The sequence below is a fragment of the Doryrhamphus excisus genome, linkage group LG17 (assembly GCF_037039965.1).
Source record: "Doryrhamphus excisus strain RoL-2023G ecotype Guam linkage group LG17, RoL_Dexc_Guam_v1.1, whole genome shotgun sequence".
Taxonomy (NCBI): Eukaryota; Metazoa; Chordata; class Actinopteri; order Syngnathiformes; family Syngnathidae; genus Doryrhamphus; species Doryrhamphus excisus.
In genome coordinates this window covers 2,978,151-2,998,154 of record NC_136373.1, presented here as the reverse complement: position 1 = coordinate 2,998,154, position 20,004 = coordinate 2,978,151, and the positions used below count along the sequence as shown (strand labels likewise).

At 40.2% G+C, this 20,004-nt stretch overlaps 1 protein-coding gene across 1 annotated transcript in view; it reads left to right on the top strand.

Annotated features, from left to right (window-relative positions):
- Positions 1 to 583: 583 nt before the first annotated feature.
- The window catches only part of LOC131137647 (diacylglycerol kinase zeta-like), a 52,481-nt gene continuing 33,060 nt past the window's right edge, over positions 584 to 20,004 (top strand). The window contains exons 1-23 of the mRNA XM_058085831.2: positions 584 to 788; positions 7,314 to 8,438; positions 9,542 to 9,650; positions 10,148 to 10,243; positions 10,916 to 10,993; positions 11,311 to 11,367; positions 11,457 to 11,525; positions 11,928 to 11,999; positions 12,085 to 12,201; positions 13,119 to 13,190; positions 13,813 to 13,911; positions 13,986 to 14,068; positions 14,136 to 14,196; positions 14,825 to 14,938; positions 15,015 to 15,152; positions 15,253 to 15,331; positions 15,726 to 15,781; positions 16,813 to 16,875; positions 16,955 to 17,028; positions 17,533 to 17,644; positions 18,045 to 18,131; positions 18,235 to 18,347; positions 18,426 to 18,526. Coding sequence (XP_057941814.2) covers positions 7,444 to 8,438; positions 9,542 to 9,650; positions 10,148 to 10,243; positions 10,916 to 10,993; positions 11,311 to 11,367; positions 11,457 to 11,525; positions 11,928 to 11,999; positions 12,085 to 12,201; positions 13,119 to 13,190; positions 13,813 to 13,911; positions 13,986 to 14,068; positions 14,136 to 14,196; positions 14,825 to 14,938; positions 15,015 to 15,152; positions 15,253 to 15,331; positions 15,726 to 15,781; positions 16,813 to 16,875; positions 16,955 to 17,028; positions 17,533 to 17,644; positions 18,045 to 18,131; positions 18,235 to 18,347; positions 18,426 to 18,526 — 2,845 coding nt within the window. The 5' untranslated portion in view covers positions 584 to 788; positions 7,314 to 7,443. The remainder of the gene's footprint in view (positions 789 to 7,313; positions 8,439 to 9,541; positions 9,651 to 10,147; positions 10,244 to 10,915; positions 10,994 to 11,310; positions 11,368 to 11,456; positions 11,526 to 11,927; positions 12,000 to 12,084; positions 12,202 to 13,118; positions 13,191 to 13,812; positions 13,912 to 13,985; positions 14,069 to 14,135; positions 14,197 to 14,824; positions 14,939 to 15,014; positions 15,153 to 15,252; positions 15,332 to 15,725; positions 15,782 to 16,812; positions 16,876 to 16,954; positions 17,029 to 17,532; positions 17,645 to 18,044; positions 18,132 to 18,234; positions 18,348 to 18,425; positions 18,527 to 20,004) is intronic.

Here is a 20,004-nt window from a genome sequence, read left to right as displayed (position 1 = left end):
TCAGTTGAGCGGCACTGAAATTCTTGAACATGTACTGTTCACAAGTGAAAAAAGTAGTAAACAACCAATGTAATAGTAAACATTTTTCTCGTTTTCGCTGAACCAAAGTAAATAAACTTGCTCACGTACAATATCATTTTTTTTAAATCATTTTTTGATTTATGCATGTGCATGTTAAGTACGTATACATTTTTAGCAACTAGTTTCTTTTATAGTGTGTAGTATTGTGCTGGGAGGCTTTCTTCTCTTTTTACCTTGTGTGATGGCATTACAGCTGCTTATGCTGCACGAGTGCATGTGTGCGCATGTTTGTGTCTGTTTGGAGTGAATGCTTGTCTCCCAGCATTTGCATTGACAGCAGTTATCACACTAAGTGCTTGTCAATAATAGAACTGGTAATTCTGGTTGCATGAGGCAGTTTTTATCTTTTTAATGACATGTTTTAGCGCTCTCTGAATGATAAGTCTTTCAGGTTTTTTATCGTGGAACGTCCCGACCAGTCCCGTGGTCACATTTTTCACTTTTTGTTTTGTGTGTATAATGATTTCATGGTGGGTTGCTAACCTCAACACGTCAAGGAAGGATACACTGGTTTATTTTTGTCCCAGTTTCAGGCTCTCATGCTGTTTGCGTCTCTCTCCGACACACCCTCCGCCTCTTTCTCTCTGGTTCTCTCGCTCTCTGTGTGCTTCTGTCGCTAATACAGGAAGACTTAGTCAAAGCATAACAGATTAACATGAGAAACAGGAGGGTGAGCTTGGCTGGATAGATTACTTCAGATTTGGCAGGTTTGTACTTGATTTGCTATACTTATTGATTTAGTAAACATATTGCTACAGTTGTATCAAAGACTCAATGGTGTTAGGGTCAATGCAGTGCTGTGCTGTGTCTTTGTGTCCGTCAGCATATCATCAAAGGTGACGCCAATATTCCATATCAGGAGGGAACTTTTCACAACTATGGTACACGAACTAGGACATAGTCATCATGAATTGGATCTATTCAGGTCAAACACGGTTATAAGTATTTAAAATGACATATTTCAATTGCATGTGTTGAGATCATCACCACTTTAATGTTAGAGTCAATAAGGCAAGATGTCATTTTGGGTCAAATGTCAATGATGAGAATCAAGAGTGATAATAATATTAATGGAGAATATGCTGTAAGGCCCTATTGAAATTGCTATGTTTATTATTATTATTATTATTATTGTTTGTTTTTATTCCGCAACTTTCTCCCCATTTTTGAGGGCCTTAACATGCACGGAAACTCACCAAATTTTGCAATTTTGCGTCAGGTCGGGCGAAAAATTTTCATATTTTATGGGTCCCAAACATTCATTCATTCATTTTCTACCACTTATCCCCAGCTGTCTTCAGGCGAGAGGCAGGGTACACTAGCCAATCACAGGGCACATATAGACAAACAACCATTCACACTCACATTCATACCTATGGACAATTTGGAGTTGCTAATTAACCTAGCATGTTTTTTGGAATGTGGGAGGAAACCGGAATACCCAGAAAAAAAACTCCACGCAAAGATGAGATGGAATTGAACTCGGGTCTACTCGCTGTGTGGCCTGAGCGCTAACCACTCGACTACCGTGCAGCATAAGCACCAAAATTCATTCAGTAGTGCCCCTTTTAAATAAATAAAAAAATATATATATATTTTTAATTTTGTTTCAATTTTATTTTTATTGGTTATCAGAGCTATGTTTTAATATCACCGTATTTATTGGTATCATGTATAAAAGAATGAATCAATGTAGCCATTGAAAACATTCAAAACATGTTAAAAAAAATCCTTGCATGGCGGAGTACCAAGACCAAAATAATAAAAATAAAATAAAAAATAAGAATAAAAAGAACATTAATACCCGTCTTAATTTTGCCAGAGAACATCTTGATGATCCCCAAGACCTCTGGGAAAAATAGAACTTTTTGGAAGGTCTGTGTCCCATTACATCGGGCGTAAAAGTAATGACAAATTTCATACCAACAGTAAAATATAGTGGAGGTAGTGTAATGGTCTAAATTAAATACAGCTGTGGAATAGGTGCAAATTCTGGAAGCTCTAGAAATCTTTCTGTGCGTGTTATCGTGTGTAGCTGCCCCCAGGAAGGGGGCAAATACATACAGATTTAATAGCAATTCCGTTTGTTTCAAAACGATGTACCAACTTGGACCGAGAGGAAGGTCATGTTGAATGGGCATCACATGGTGTCCATACACTCACTCCAGCGTTGCACCCTGCCCCGGGGCGCTACTATTGTCTCTGGAGACAGAAGGATGATGCCTACTTTAGTATTTCAACCTTCTCAGATGTCCGCTTCTCTTTCCATGGTTAATAATAATGGCGGCTGTGCTGAAAAACCACTTCTTGGCGTTGCCAAGGAGGGCCGTGTACATTAGTTGCTCTTCCAGTACAGTAATGGAATGAATGACTGGTGTCGCGACTCGCCTGTTAACTCCGCAGAGATGTTTTTTTATTGGTACATTGCATATTCTAAAAATAAACCCACTGTTAACGAGAGATACTATTACATATTGTACTAATTGGTCTTGTTGTCTTTAGCACAGAGCTAAGATATTACTGACCGACGTTGAATCGGTTATTTAACGTCTTGCCCTGACCACTGCCCGTCACATAGTGACATAGCATCTGAGAAACGGTGACGTGGTTGTTGTGCAACAGCGCTCTCAGTATATTTACTTAGCGCACCGCTACTTTTCCAGTAAATATTTAACCAAACAGCAGCTCTGGAAAGTCTCTCACACACGCCGTTGTGTACTTGGAAAGCTTGAATCCTTTCCATGATGTCATTGGTAGTTTAGCTGTTGGTCTCTCGTTTGACACAAATATACTTAAATATGGTGTCTTCGCGGTGGCACGGCGGTCGAGTGGTTAGCGCGCAGACCTCACAGCTAGGAGACCAGGGTTCAATTCCACCCTCGGCCATTTCTGTGTGGAGTTTGCATGTTCTCCCCGTGCATGCGTGGGTTTTCTCCGGGTACTCCGGTTTCCTCCCACACTCCAAAAACATGCTAGGTTAATTAGCGATTCCAAATTGTCCATAGTGTGAATGGTTGTTTGTCTATATGTGCCCTGTGATTGGCTGGCCACCAGTCCAGGGTGTACCCCGCCTCTCGCCCAAAGACTGCTGGGATAGGCTCCAGCACCCCCCGCGGCCCTCGTGAGGAAAAAGCGGTCGAAAATGAATGAATGAATGAATGGTGTCTTCGCCTTATTGTGTTGTTGTGAGACACACACTATATGTGCATATGTCAGTTTCTCAAGGGCGTTATAATAATAAACAAGCTGTTTTTTTTATTTATTTATTGATTATCGTGACAGGCCTACTGCCTCTCAAATTAGACCGTATGACATTGCTGGGAAGAGATAGACGCTCGTTAGTTCTCAACATCCCAATCAAAGCAGACCTTCTAAGTGACTGTTGTTATTTTGTCAATGAAACGTTGAACATTAGTGCAACATAAGAGTGTTTCATTAAAGGTGGATCTGTCTCGCACCCAACAAAGTTATTCTCCGACTGGGGCAGACTTTTATGCTGACCGAGATGATCAGACTACAGTCTGTAATTATTGAAAATACTCCACAGGAGGGGGATGACAAGGGCATGTTTCCAGTCCATTGGGATTTCATTAGGCGCAAGCAGCATCGATCATGTTTATGTGGTATATCTGAGATGTCTCTTGAAAACCATGGATTATGTCATCTCTTAATTTGCGGAAGCGGGCATATTTTTTTTAGTAAATGTAAGAAGCAGTTATGGAAATAGTTCCAGCCCAGTCCAATATTATCAAATAGAGAAATTGCATCCCAGTTGAAGAGATACAGATCATGCAATGAAATATTGGGCCATCTTGGCGCAGTACAGTCTACCAAATTACCAAATTGTACCCAGTGGTGAACTACTGGTTACTACTGTGTGGGCTGCGACATGAAATTACATCCCATTGTTTGGCCTAGAGTGGTTAGCACGCAGGGCTCACAGCTAAGAGACCCGAGTTCAATTCCACCCTCGGCCATCTCTGTGTGGAGTTTGCATGTTCTTCCCGTGCATGCGTGGGTTTTCTCCCACATTCCAAAAACATGTTATGTGAGTGTGAATGGTTGTTTGTCTATATGTGCCCTGTGATTGGCTGGCCACCAGTCCAGGGTGTACCCCGCCTCTCGCCTGAAATCAGCTGGGATAGGCTCCAGCACCCCCTCGACCCTTGTGAGGACAAGCGGTAGAAAATGAATGTTTAGCCTAGAGACAGTGCCACTGAGGAAAAGACAGGAAGCAGAACTGAAGGTAGCAGAGATGAGGATGCTGAGGTTCTCATTGGGAGTGACCAGGATGGATAGGATCAGGAACGAGTAGACATCAGAGGGACATTACATGTTAGAGGCCTTGGAGATAAAGTCATGAGGGTAGTTGGTGTGAGAGAGACAGATTTAAACAAATAGGCATTGGCCAAAAATTGGTATCAAAGTACACCAAAACCACTAAAATTGTACGTCATAACGTTCCTACGATGTGAGAAAAAGTGGAGGTCCAGCTCAGCTACTACATAGTAAATACTTTGTCACGTTCTGTGTTATTCATCCCAGTCGGAACTGGACGTCGATGTGTTGAAACCACCGGCGTTAGCACTGAACGTGCCGGTACGGCTGCGATGTTGTCGGCCAATATATTACTCACGTCACCAAATCTGATTCAGAATGGACACAAGAGTGGAACATAAGTGGTATAGAGCCTTTTGTCTCCACAGAACAACACACAACAACGTGTCAGTTGCTAACAAATGACCCAAATGACCTGGAATGACCCACAAACCAAAGTGTGGACCTGCCACTATGGAATAAGTTTTGTGTGTTGTGACTTTGAGTTGCAGGATTAGCCACAGAAGAAACCTTGATAATACATTCATAATACATTAGAACTGTACATCACTGCCACATAGTGTTTCAGTCATTCCTCTCTTCCAGTGTCAATCAAAACCGAGTAGGATTACTGTAATGGGCCACAAGCCTGCTGAAGAGCACGTTTACCAATGTCACTTATCAGGACTCAGCTTATGCAGTACGCCGTGCCTAGTCATTTCCCGAAGCTCAGGAAACCGTCTCCTTGGTTTAATATCACCAGTAATTAAAAAAAACTATTGTAAAATAACATTGACAATAACTCACAATAACATTCTTCAGTCTTGAGTACTTACTTCGGTAAGTAATATTTACTTACTGTATTTTCACATCTGGCAAACCACTCGCTTCTACCATCATGGAAGGGGATTATAAACACAGGAAGCAGCTGTTGCATAATAACAACGCACACACACACACACAACACAACACAAAACACACACACACAACAGGCTTGGTGTTGGGCAAAGCACACTCATATCACACATACTGACTTCCCACTTCCAATCCAATGGGAAACAGAATATAGTTCTTAGTTAAACCAGATCTAAAATGTTTTCATCACAATTAATTCAGATGGAAAATAAATAAATAAATAAATAATAAGCAGAGCACTGGAAATGTTTTTTCAATTTCTGGCTGAGCACCACACTTGGCCTGTACCATCCCTTCCACTAAGTTGTCTGGAAATAATTGCTTATGGCATTTTGGAATAATCCTGCTAAAAAAATAAACGTGCTTCTCGTATTTTTTCACGTAGAAACAGAACGTTCCTTTTTTTAAATTAAAACTGTCAAACACAACCTGGTGAAAATACACTAATCAAGCTCGAGTCACGCACACACATTACCACACAAGCTAACCCCTACAAGAATCTATACCGATGTACCGATGTACCGATACATCAAATATATCACCCAACCCTACTTGAACAGCACAGCACTGCATTATATAGACCCATTGATTTATTTCAGCTGCTGGTTGGAATTTATTGTAAAGTCATGTATTACATTTGATGTGTTGAATTCAATGGGATATTTTTATTTTTATTTTTATTTTTATTTTTATTTTTATTTTTATTTTTATTTTTATTTTTATTTTTATTTTTATTTTTATTTTTATTTTTATTTTTATTTTTATTTTTATGTGAGTTTAAATATTAAAAATCTGCTAGCTGGAGGCAGCTAATAATTCATGCAATGGGATTCCCCAATTCTGCCTATCAAGCCCTTAAAAAAAAAAAAAGTTCAAAAACCGCCAACATGGGGGACCGGCATATTAATCAAGCGTTAGCAACATTGTTGTTGTACTTTTCTGGTGTAGACCGACTGCATAAGGGTGGGCCAATAAAATGTTACCACTTTTTACGCATTCATAATTTTTACCAATTATTCAAAATGATTTGTAACAGAAACATTGATGGTTTCTGGGCTCCGTTTAAATGTATTTTAGTAATCGAGTATTCTACCAAAATTTTGGACTACTTTTTGTCATCTAGTATTTGTATTATCCAAATCCATTTCTGAGATTGGTTATATAATTCTTCATTTTAGCCATCAAATGCATGCATTCATTCAGCATATCAGTTTTAAAATATCTATCCATCTTGAACTGACACGCATCCATCCATCCATCCATCCATCCATCCATGCATGCAATTTTTTTATTTGGTGCTGCACAAACGGCCGAGTGGTTAGCACATAGGCCTCACAACTAGAAGACCCAAGCTCAATTCCACCCTTGGCTATCTCTGTGTGGAGTTTGCATGTTCTCCCCGTGCATGCGTGGGTTTTCTCCGGGTACTCCGGTTTCCTCCCACATTCCAAAAACATGCTAGGTTAATTGGCCACTCCAAATTGTCCATAGGTATGAATGTGAGTGTGAATGGTTGTTTGTCTATATGTGCCCTGTGATTGGCTGGCAACCAGTTCAAGGTTGAATACAGCTGGGATAGGCTCCAGCACACCTTGTAAGGATAAGCAGTAGTAATTGAATGTGAATTTGTGGTACTTGGTATGCAGTTTGAATACACTTGTATGCTTCACTGCTCTCCATTTTGTTGCATTTTGCTGGTTTCTCTGGTAGATTATTACTGTCTATATTATTTTTCATAGCGGTTGCTACAGTTTCAGAGCACATGAGACACAGCGCTTTGGCATTGGATTCTGGAAAAATGAAACATTTCACACTTTCACACATGTATACAAAAACATCATCGTTGTTGGAGGCTTTAGGGTTGTTTTTCCGACGGCTTCATAAGCAAAATTGGGCAATCCCAACTACATGGATGGAAGGACACGTGTTCCTCTCTCACATAATGATTGTGGTGATGAAAATTTTCCTTCCTTTTGAAGTCATTGTTGTTTAATTTACAGAACAGCCTCGGCCTGGGGGAGGTGGACCATTGGGTGACCATCATCACACTCTGGCAGCTGACCTCGGAAGTTCTAGCTTACTGTCAGAGAAGACGTCAGGGACTGATATGGTCAATCACATTGATGTGATATGGAGTTCTTCTTCCAGCGTCGTATCCATCGATGGCAGAAGAGAAAAGATTACCCTGCTGGTGTCTGTCTGCCTGGGCCTGCAGTTCAGACCAGTAAAGCCAGGAGGCGCTCTAGTATCGGCCTGCCATCTGTGGCGCTACAAGAAAGCAGACGTTCTTCTGTTGGCCTTCCCCCGCTTCCGTATCAAAGGCGCCCAAGCGTTGGCGTTCTGGTTGCCATTGGACAGAAGCGACAGTCCATAGAAGATGTGGCGTTTACCAACCCAAGCGAATCAGCCGAAGAAACCGGATCCGAGAGCACGGATCTATCGATCAAAAAGGAATTGACGGCATTGAAATACAAGCATAACGATGCTGACCGTTCTTCCGTAACGTTCTCTGGCAGACATCGAAGGCTGGCAGTGCGATACCGCCAACCTTCCAAAGTCAAGTCAATTGAGCCACATTTGCTCGGTTCCTCCATCTTACTTGCAAGTGTGGTCCACATGGGCAGATGTGCAAAAGAAAACCAAGGGGAAGAATCCAATGCCTCACTAAGTTCTTGTTCGGGTTCCGATAGCGAGGATGCTTGTATCCAAGAGCTGGAGAATAAAACTGGTAGAACTCCAGATGCCAGGCCCGCATCTCGGACTCACTTTACTCGAGCGCTTGTCATGGAACGCATGAAACCCTCCCCGTTCCTCCGAACCCCTCGCTGTCTCAGACGGAACTCCTCCGATCTCCTCACACCTCAATCCATCTGTGGGAGTAGAGAAATGCACTATGGGTTATACGGTCGCTATTATCATCGACGGTTGAGTCAAGGTCCTCGCACTTTAAATACTCAATGTCAAAATTCAACCGGCATCTCCCTCGGTCAGATGGACCTAAGATGTGATCTCAGGGGACCCCACTCAGTGTCTACCCTCCCCAGAAGCACTTCTTCACATCTGAGGGGATCAAGGAAGTTGACATACTATGATGCTTATCTGGAAACGTGGGAAAACGTCCTATCGTATGTAATCTACCTTCTGTCACAAACAGACCGATTCTGCTTCATCTGTAGCAATGCCTAAGCCCTCTAGGACTAGACCTGTACTATGTAGTCTGACTGCTGTGTGTCCCATCTAGTCTTTCAGCATGAACAAGACAACCTGGACAGTCCGGTTCCAAATCGATTGAACGTCCTGAGGATGCCCTTCCTTGGATGAATGAGAATATTCATAGACTTTTTAGCAACATGTAGCAATGGTCTTAGCTGTTCTATAAACTTGTTCAATTGAGTCGGACACAAAGCTCTCAATTTACCGGTCGATCTATTTTCCTACCCTCACCTTTGGGTCATGACCAAAAGAATGAGATCACGGATACAAGCAACTGAAATGAGTTTCCTCCGTAGGGTAGCTGGACTCACTCTAAGAGATAGAGTGAGGAGCTCAGTCATCCGGGAGGTGCTCAGAGTAGAGCCATTTCTCCTTCGCATCGAGAGGAGTCAGTTGAGGTGGCTCGGGCATCTAGTCCGGACGCCTCCCCGGTGAGGTGTCCCGGGCATGCCCAGTCGGTAAAAGGCCCAGGGGTAGACCTAGGACACGCTGGAGGGATTATGTCTCACAGCTGGCCTGGGAACGACTTGGTGTCCTCCTGGTGGAGCTGGGGAAGGTGGCCGGGGACCGGGAAGTCTGGGCTTCCCGACTGAGACTGCTGCCCCTGTGACCCGGAACCGGATAAACGGAGGAAAATGGATGGATGGATGGATGGATGGATGGACCTCTGCTTTAAAGAGTGTTCTTTGTCCATGACTGTGGTGTATACTTATAATTCATTCCCTCCATGCTAAGACCTTAGCACTGGTGATCATAAAACAGCTACGGTTTTAGTAACGAAAGCAAGTCTGTCAAGACAGACACAATTAACCATTTATTTTTTACAAAGACTCATGTCTGATGTACAGCACTGTTGTTTGTTTTGTGGCGGTCCAATGCTAACGGTGTGACCTGTTGCACCGTGATGATTTAATTCTCTTTAATTGATTCCTTTTTGAACTATTCTACTATTCTTAATGACCATCTGCAATATAAAGTACCAGCTTTAATATTCCGTCTTCTCTTGTGTTTCCAGGAAAGCAATAGCAAAATCCGGCTTGCGCCACCTGCCATGTGAGCCCAGTACATCATCTTTAAACCGACCAGATCCAGAAGCAAATATCCGCAGCACTGTTGACTGGACCGTGAGTATCGCTAAACAGTACGGTCAATGGACTGATTTGTCAGTTTGAAAGGTACCGATCCCGTACTCCCAGAGCAATCCCAATTTCCAATTTCCAAGTCCCCAAAACACATGTAGACTGGTTGGGAAAAATGTAGAGCTCATCCAGTGTTCCGCAAACCAGGACACTGACCACAAGAAGGAAAGCTGTACTGAAACCCCCCACACAGAACATGAAGTCAAAGACGTAGATATATTGAACAATTTGCTTTGGACAGATTAATCTAAATCTCAATTAAAGATTAATCTAAATCCTCATAGCATAATAATAGACTCCGCCTGTTCAAATCATAAACAATTAAGCATCACACCCTCAATCACAACTCTCCTATGGAGTGGACTTTGTGCTGTAAATTCATGGAACGTTTTCAACTGAAAATTCCCATACTTTTTCTGCACTGTATGAATTCCCATTCGTTTTGCTTCACCGTTTTCCATATGTTTACACTATGTGTTCAGGAGTCTGCTCAGTATGGAGATCATATCTGGTTTGAGACGAACGCTTCGGGGGACTACTGTTACGCGGGAGAGCAACACTGTACTGCCAGAGCGCTGGTTAGTATTGCATACACAGTGATATATTTGAATATTGAATAGTGATATATTTCATATTTTTTTTTTCTAGCGGTGAATGATGACATCATCTTTAAAACTAGAATTGCATACAAAATGTTATTTTAGGGTGGCTTCAACCCCCCGTGGAAAGTTATAGCTGATTTTAGAAATGAGTTCAGAACACAAGTAGGGCAAAAAGTTATTGTTTGATTGAAATTATTGTCGAGGCGGACATTAGAAGTCAGGAAGGAGCTGCTTAAGAAAAGGTCACGGGCTTCATTAGCAGACGAATTGAACATTACATATTGTAAAACCCTAGCAAGCACGATGTTAGCTTACTACCACCAGTGGGATTTCACTGGAAAGAGCTTTGGGTATCTTGAAAGGTTTGCAGGTCTGTATTAGAACAATTATTGTTTCATTAATAAACCTGTTTTATTGAAGATGTACATTGTAATAGCATTCCAACTCAAGGATGCAAATTAATAAGGAATTCAAGCCTCTTCTGATCTGCTTGTTTACAGTTTAAAGTATCAGTTTTTGAATTGGCTTAGCTTTTTGGAATTGCCCCCAGTGTTCATTTTGAGAATGACTTCCTATTATGATGCTACGGGATGAATGGATGGATTGACACTAATAAAACAAGTCATCATATTCTTATTCTTTTCACAGCAAAAGTCAGTCAGCCGGAGAAAGTGTGCAGCATGCAAGATAGTCGTCCATACAGTCTGTATTGAACAACTGGACAAGGTAAATTACATTTATTTTGTTCTGTTCCCCCATGAGACCAAATTGGGGGTTTTACGAACATCTAGAAAATCTGTAATTAAGTCATTGGTGGGTCTTGGTAATCCAAAATATAGTAAGTAAAAAAGTCAATGTTGATTTGTTGGGAAAACCAAAATAACTGAATTAGAGATAATGCAAATAATTAGAATTGTGGATGGATGATATTGCAATGCTACAGTGTATATACTGTATAAGTGTGTGTGTGTGTGTTCTATAACTGTATTGTCATCCATTGTACTTTGTTTACACCTCTGAATACTCCCTCTTCTGTATTGTAGATCAATTTTAGATGTAAGCCATCGTTCAGGGAATCTAGTTCCAAAAACATTCGAGAGGTGAGTTCTGGAAAAACAGAAACATTCCATATTTTGGCTAAAAGCATCAGTTTGTTTCATGAAAAATGTTTATTTTTGGTAATTTCTAGCCAAACGTGGTACGTCATCACTGGGTGCATCGGAGAAGACAAGAGGGAAAATGTAAACAATGTGGCAAGGTGGGTGGTAATTTAATTTTTTTGACGTTATTGTTTATTTAGGTTTGTGTCGATAGTTTACAGTGGAACCTTGATTTTCATTTGGACATGTCCCAACCATCTCAGTCTGGCCTCTCTGACTTTATCTCCAAGGCCTCCAACACGTAATGTCCCTCTGATGTACTCCTTTCTGATCCTATCCATCCTGGTCACTCCCAATGAGAACTGTGTGTAACAACTTTATTAACTTTAATAATACCACAAAAGTCACTGTTCCAAATGCTACCAAATAACAGTTCCAGCTAATACTGTACAATAACTGAGGTATGGCAAAAATGTCATTTTGAAAACCAAGGTTCTACTGCATTTGGTGTATTTTTACTGAGCTTGATTTATTAATGTTTTGCATGTTTTGATATTTAGGGCTTCCAGCAGAAGTTTGCTTTCCACAGTAAAGAGATTGTTGCCATTAGTTGTTCCTGGTGCAAACAAGCGGTGAGGATGTTTACCTATTTGACTATCTTTATCAAATGAATCTCACAATGACAGATTGCTTTATTTGACTTTTTTTCTGCTTTAGTACCACAACAAGGTCTCCTGTTTTATGTTGCCCCAAATTGAGGAGGTTTGTCCAATAGGAGCTCATGCTGCCCTCATAGTTCCACCTTCATGGATTGTTCGAGTTCGACGTTGCCAGGTAAAATGGATTCAGTGATGATTCATTGTGTACTCTTTGTAACATACAAGCAAACAAACCCTTTCACACATTTGACTTGAAGCCATGTACCGGCACCCTCTACTCATGAACACTGAAAGAAAAACCTTCTTTAAATCTGTGTTTTTCTTCAAGAACCCTTTATGACAATTTGTGAACCTAGGGCATGAAATAATGCCCTAGGTACAAACCATTACTAGCAAGTAAACATAGGAGCACAGCTGTAGGGAGGGCAGAGAGTTTATCTGGCTTACAACCACGCCCATATAAGGAAGTCTGCCCCTCTGTGACATCACAAAAGGGCAGTTTAACCACGCCTTTTGAAACTGAGCATTTTGAGCCATCCCAAACTTTTTTCAAAGTTCACTTCCAAATACGGAAACCTCATTGTTAGCATGGTGTGTTGAATAAAGACATAAAGTAACGATTTTTTTTTTAAAAAGGTGAAATATTATGACCGCTTACCTTCTATATCGGACCTAATGAATGTAATAATTATGTCACTGTATGGTCATATTACCTCGTACTTTGGTATGTGACAAAAAAAAACAAAATAAATAAAAAAATTAAATTGAATAAAGTTGAAAAAAAAACCTTCAATTATATTAGGAAAGCAGGAAGTGAACAAATGTAACAGTTACTGATTGTAGAAGTACCAGATAAAGGGGTAGGATTTAATAAGCTTTGCTTCTTCCTACTCCTTTTGGACATGTGGAACTGTGAACTGATTATGTGATGCATTCAATTGTAATCTGATGCATGTTCAAATGAAATAATACCATTACCATATGTGCCATTTGTAGCTTTGCTGTGCTCTTTGTCCATGGATGTATATCTGGGAATATCCATTTGTTTGTCATCCCTCACTTATCCCTCACTTATACTCTGCTTTCAAACAGGCGGCCATGAAGACGAGCAAGAAGAAGAAAAGAACATCCTTCAAGAGAAAAAGCAGTAAAAAAGCCACTGAGGTATGCCAGCAATTTGTGACTATGATACTTGAGGAGTACTTCCAAAGACTCAACTGGGTGTAAAATGATCTAGGAAAGGATAAAATTCTGGTCTTGATCTCAACCAGATTGAGCATTTGTAAACTATGATTGAAAGCCGAGGCCGTGCCAGGAAACTAACCCATTGAAACGAACCAAGAGTGGCCAAAATGGTGTCAGCAGCTTGCTACAAATACTGTTAGATGAGAGTAAAACACCCTTGAGCCTGTATATAATTAACTCCAGAACAAGAGCATTTTATTGTTGCTCATGTTTTGGGTCATTGCATCAGCCATGGAAGATTGTACTGGACGTGGTCCTATTCTTTATCCCCTCAATGCAGTTACATTTCTCAGTACTTGTGCCCGAAATATAGCAGTGGGTCAGTTATTAATGACAATTGCATTATTCATATCGTGATATTCCCGACATGCCCGTGGGTAGCTGATACTGGTCTGATATGCAACGGTTTGTTAATCAACATTATAATCCTGTCTTTTTTTTTTTTTTATAATTTGACCTGTCGGAGGCCTGTCTCAAACATTCTCGCATAATTACTGAGGAAATTGCAATTTGTGTGGTTGTTTTTCTTGGTTACTCACAGGATGGACGACAGTGGAAGCCCTTCATTATCCGGGCCATCCCGTCACCTTTGATGAAACCGCTCATAGTGTTTGTAAATCCCAAAAGTGGAGGAAATCAGGTATTAAATCATTTGTTAAAGTCAATTATCTGTGGATGTATGATTTATTTATTACATTTTGTTCATTTAAACAGGGCACTAAGATCCTCCAGTCCTTTATGTGGTATCTGAACCCAAGGCAGGTATTTGATCTGAGCCAGGGAGGACCAAAAGATGGGTAATTATTGACAGAAATATTCAAATAGTCTGACAAATTAGATATTAATCTGTTTTTAAACATGTAGCTTGGAGCTGTATCGTAAAGTTCATAATTTGAGGATTCTGGCGTGTGGAGGAGATGGAACTGTGAGTACTAACAGAAATGTACATGATTTATCACTTTTATTGATTATTTATATGACTGAAATTACCATATTTTCTGGACTATAAGTCGCACAATGCCAAAAATGCATAATTAGGTAAAAAAAAAAAACATACATAAGTCGCATTTTTTGCAGGTAATTTATTTTACAAACTACTTGACCAAAACATGTTCTCCACGTGCATGCGTGGGTTTTCTCCGGGTAGTCCGGTTTCGGTTACACGGGGGTGCTGGAGCCTATCCCAGTTGTCTTCGGGCAAGAGGCCAATCGAGTGTCCAGCCAATCACAGGGCACATATAGACAAACAACCATTCACACTCACATTCATACCTATGGACAATTTGGAGTCGCTAATTAACTTAGCATGTTTTTGGAATGTGGGAAGAAACCGGAGAAAACCCACACATGCACGGGGAGAACATGCAAACTCCACACAGAGATGGCAGAGGGTGGAATTGAACCCTTGTCTCCTAGCTGTGAGGTCTGCGCGCTAACCACTTTTCCGCCGTGCAGCCCGCAGGAACAGCCAACCTAAGAAAAAAAGTGCGACTTATAGTCCAGAAAATACGGTAAATATAATATGTTTTTTATATGTTCATGTATAAAACCAGGTGGGATGGATCCTGTCCTGCCTTGATGAACTTTCATTGAACCCTCAACCTCCTGTTGCGGTCTTACCGCTTGGGACAGGAAACGACCTCGCTAGAACTCTCAACTGGGGAGGCGTAAGTCCAGACAGGCAACAAGTCGGCTACACCGCAGCTTAAGTCTGATGCGACTGTTTACCGTATTTGTTCCCAGGGTTATACAGATGAACCTCTGTCTAAGATCTTATCTCATGTCGAGGATGGAACTGTGGTGCAACTTGACCGCTGGAATCTCCAAGTGGAGCCCAACCAGAGTGCAGGGGCCGAGGTGGACGAGCAACAAGCAGACAAGGTAGGACACTTGAATGCAACTGTTATTGTCATTGCACAATTCAAGGGTAGACATACTTTTATGAGGAATACTATTACATGTATTTAATGTGTCTCCTCAGCTTCCCCTCGACGTGTTCAACAATTACTTTAGCCTGGGATTCGATGCTCATGTGACCCTGGAGTTTCACGAGTCAAGAGGTACGTCACAAATTTAATTTTTTTAATTTTAATTTTTTTTTACCAAAAAAATGATCTGAAGGCTGATTGGTCATTTCAACATGGTGAAATCTTCCACAAAAAAGTACAGCAGAGCCTGGAGGAGGGGAGGCGTACCCGGGGCACGCCCATATAAGGAAGTCCGGCTTACTGTGATGTCACAATGTTTCTTTCTGAAACCCATCCCAAACTTCTTTCACGGCTCAGAGCTCAGAGGCTTGATGAGGATGAAGCTGGTTCAGAGAGTAATGTTTGGAAGGAGCTTTAAGAAAAAACGAACGCCATAGAACATTTTGGTTATACATTAGCTATGCATGTTGTTGGATATTTTTTGCGTGTTTGATTTCCTGTTTGTATCTCTATGTTGCTGTTTCAGAAGCCAACCCAGAGAAGTTTAACAGTCGTTTCAGGAATAAGATGTTCTATGCCGGGGTGAGTGAACGCTGGCTTAGGGTTAATTGGGCCTACGGTATTTAATACTTTAGCAACATTTTGGGCATGTTAAGGAGCAATTTATTTTTATTTTTATTATTTTTATTATTTTTATTATTTTTATTATTTTTATTATTTTTATTATTTTTATTATTTTAATTTACTTATTTATTTTTTTTATTTTTATTTTTTAATATTAATTTTTATTTTTATTTATTTATTTTTTATTTTTATTTTTATTTATTTTTTATTTTTTTTATTTCCTTGCTGTTGACTGAAAAGGACATACATGGCAAGAACTGATACTGAATTTTTATACTAATTAATTAAATGTAATAATTAAACAGGACCTATTTACTATATTTTAGTTGCTCTACCCACCAAGCTACAAACGTAATAAGACAATAATAGCTGCACACTTGCTTAAGGGTTCGGTATGGCACAAAAACAACCAGGAAGTAATAAATAAAACGTTCTTAAACACTAAAAACGCCGCAGGAAACACAGAGATGCCTTAACTAGCTTGCACTCGGGCGCCATCTTGAAACATGAGACCTCTGTATCAAATCCAGTCTGTATCGATATGAACGATATGCTTGTTTTTGATATTGTGCTTAAAAGAAATATCGATATTAAAAAAATCGATATATCGCCCAGCTGTTTGATAAAAGCCGACATTGAGATACATCACCGTTTATAGTCAACTCCGATACCGTTTGCAGCTAGCGACACAAACCGGAAGTCCATTTATGTATCCCGATAGTGACCAACCACAACGGAATGTCCGTGCCTGCAAGGGAAGCGTGGGTGGAATAAATGAAAACAGACCGTTTTCACAGGAACCACGAAATCCAGAGAAATACTGCTGAATAGGTGCAGATACTGGAAGAACTATAAAGCTTTGTGTGCTGGTTATCGTGTGTAGCTGCTCTATAGGAGTCCACAAGTTAATACAAAGGGCCGAACAATGAGCAAGTATTATAATTATAATTAATTATAATTAATTGCGTTTGTGTTTGACTCTCATTCAGACAGCATTCTCAGATTTCCTGATGGGGAGCTCCAAAGACCTGTCGAAGCACATCCGAGTGGTGGTGAGTAACCGTCAATCAGTCAGCTCTTGTGTGGAAACACGACCACTTCATTTGTACGTCTGCTTGCGCGTGTCCTCAGTGTGACGGGACGGATTTAACATCCAAGGTTCAGGATTTGAAGCTGCAATGTCTGGTCTTCCTCAACATCCCCAGGTTAGTCGCTACCGCTCCGACTCCTGACAGCAGTTACCCCCCCCCCCCACTAGGTTTGCAATGGCTGGTTGAAAGATACTCCTAATTTACCCTCGGTCTTAATTAGTTTTTACTTCCAGTTAAGAGATAAGAATGGTGTGTCTCCCTGTGATATTATAATACACACCCCAGAACAAAAACCTAATTAAGACAAGAGGGTAAATCAAAGTATCCTTCACTTGTAGGATGACAGTTTTAATTAATTTGTCCTTCCACAGTGAAGCACAACCACTTTCATTTACTTCTTCCATTGCTATTGATTTTTGTTTTTTGTTCAAGTCCAAATTTTAATGTGGTCGTTCACATTACAAAAAAAAAAAAAAAAAAAGTATGTAATGCATCCAGAAAGCACGACGCAAAACAGACCATACATTTATAATACAGTTCAACGGACAAATATTAATATTTATTTGATGTTTTTCATCAGTCTCTACCTGGTCTCACTGGTGTGTGTTTGTGTTCCAGGTACTGTGCAGGCACCACCCCTTGGGGAAATCCAAGCGAGCACCATGACTTTGAACCACAGCGCCATGATGATGGATACATTGAGGTCATTGGTTTCACCATGACATCACTGGTATGGAAGAATTATTGATATTTTAATTCATTATATTGTATCAATTTTTACATTTAAAGGTGCTAAATGGCACTTTTGTATACCAAAAAATATAAAAACACACCGGCCAGCAAATGTGGTTCAGGACTTGCAAATAATATCTGTAAATTAGAAAAATTATCAGTATAACCGAAAGTTAGTTATGGGAATAAATGTATTCATCTAATGTAAATATTATGATGTCATCAGGCTCAGAATTAGTCAGATCCCTGTCTTCATAATACCGGCTCATCAAAATGTCTGGTCCACTTGTGACACTCTTTTTTTCATCTCTCAAGCAAACCCAGCCATCATCATCATCAACATAACTGTATCTCTCATGTTCTCTCATTAAATGTATTCTGTATGCCTTTTTGTGTAGGCTACCCTCCAGGTTGGAGGTCATGGCGAGCGTCTTAATCAGTGTCGAGAAGTAACCCTCACCACGACAAAACCTCTTCCCGTACAGGTACCGCCCCACAACGTTTGCATGCGACTTTTAATTCATGAACTAACTAACTATCATGTAACAGACGGTGGTTTATTCACACATTTGTATCGTTTGTATCCAGGTGGATGGGGAACCATGTAGACTCGCTCCCTCTATCATCAACATCAGCCTCAGAAACCAGGCCAACATGGTCCAGAAGACCAAACGGCGGACATCGCTGCAACATCTCAATAAGTGAGTCACACCGCAAAATCTTTGCATTCATTAAAACTGTTTTGGACTTAAATCGGCACCTTGCTGTTTGTGTTTCAGCCAGCAGCCGGTCCCGGAGAAGCTGCGGCTTCGAGTCAGCAGAATCAGCATGGGTGACTATGAGGCTCTGCACTACGACAATGACAAACTACGGCAAGCATGTAAGGAAAAATACACTATATTACTTATAGGACCATTTGGATTGTATAGTATTAGTGGACCAGCCTGGATACATCTTAGTATTGTGTGATGGAGTTGCTACTACTGGTTGCTATGGCGATCCCTGCACATTGCTGGAAGTAATAACACAATATAGGTAATATATATAAGGCATTACTAATACAATTTCAGTAATTGTATTAATTTACTGCGTACCCATTCCCAGTCTCAGTACCATACATGGTAATGGTAATGGTAATGGTAATGGTAATGGTAATGGTTTTATTTCATTTGAACATGAATCAGATTACAATTGAGTGCATCCCATAATCAGTTCACAGTTCCACATGTCCAAAAGGAGTAGGAAGAAGCAAAGCTTATTAAATCCTACCCCTCCATCTGGTACTTTTACAATCAGTAACTGTTACATTTGTTCACTTCCTGCTTTCCATAATAAAGTTTAAAAAAAAATTTTTTTTTTTATTTTTTAAGTACGAAGTGATATGACCATACAATGACATTATGTGTACCATAGTAACTGTCCATATAGTGATAAATATAGCACATCATGACTGGTTCATGACTCTTATTCCTTGTATTACATAACAAAGTATTTTATTCTCGACCTTACTTTACTCCCATTGGCTTACTTTTCAGACACTGTTGATGCTCATTGGACAAAATGCATATCAATCATCATATCAATTCTCCTCTGCTCCTTGTTTCACATTACAGAAGCGATGGCATTAATTCAATGACACATCCCTATTGTGACTGTGTATTATTTTGGGATCTAATGTCTATTATGAAAGGTTATGGCTATAAAATACACGTGTTTGTGTGTTTCGTCACCCGTGGTGCAACCATCCTCCGTCAGCGTTACATTTTTATTTTTGGTCCCCATCTTAAGCAACTTATGACTCCCAAATTTTCTCATGAAATATGTCACACAAACGGCTTTCCTCTTCTACTGTACATGTCGTTCTGTATTCCGACACAAGGTGGTGTAGTAGCAATAGCACAGACAGTATGTTCTCTTTTTTGTGATTCTCCATTTGTGATTATTTGTATGTGCAGCATGGTGCCCTAAGACCCAAGTCTAATCAATAAATGGTGAAAAAATATGCAAATCAATTGAAGAACCATATGAATAAACCAAGGGCAAAAGTAATTGTCTTTTTCTCGCTATACAGTATATATTTATGTATGTGGCAGTATGAAATTCTCTTACTGTCAATATAATGCCAATGGATATGGATTAAATAAATTGGTAAATAAATCAGCATATTGTCAGCCTGGCACAAAAATGGCATTTATCATTTTACAGTATAGAATATATTGTGTCCGAACACACATACTGTAAATATAACCACCATTTTAATCAATGAAGTCCATGGATATCATCAAGTTCTGAGTAGTAAACAGCTTCTGGAAGAACCCGCCATGGAGACCAATTTGAAGCGATACGGGGGCATATGGT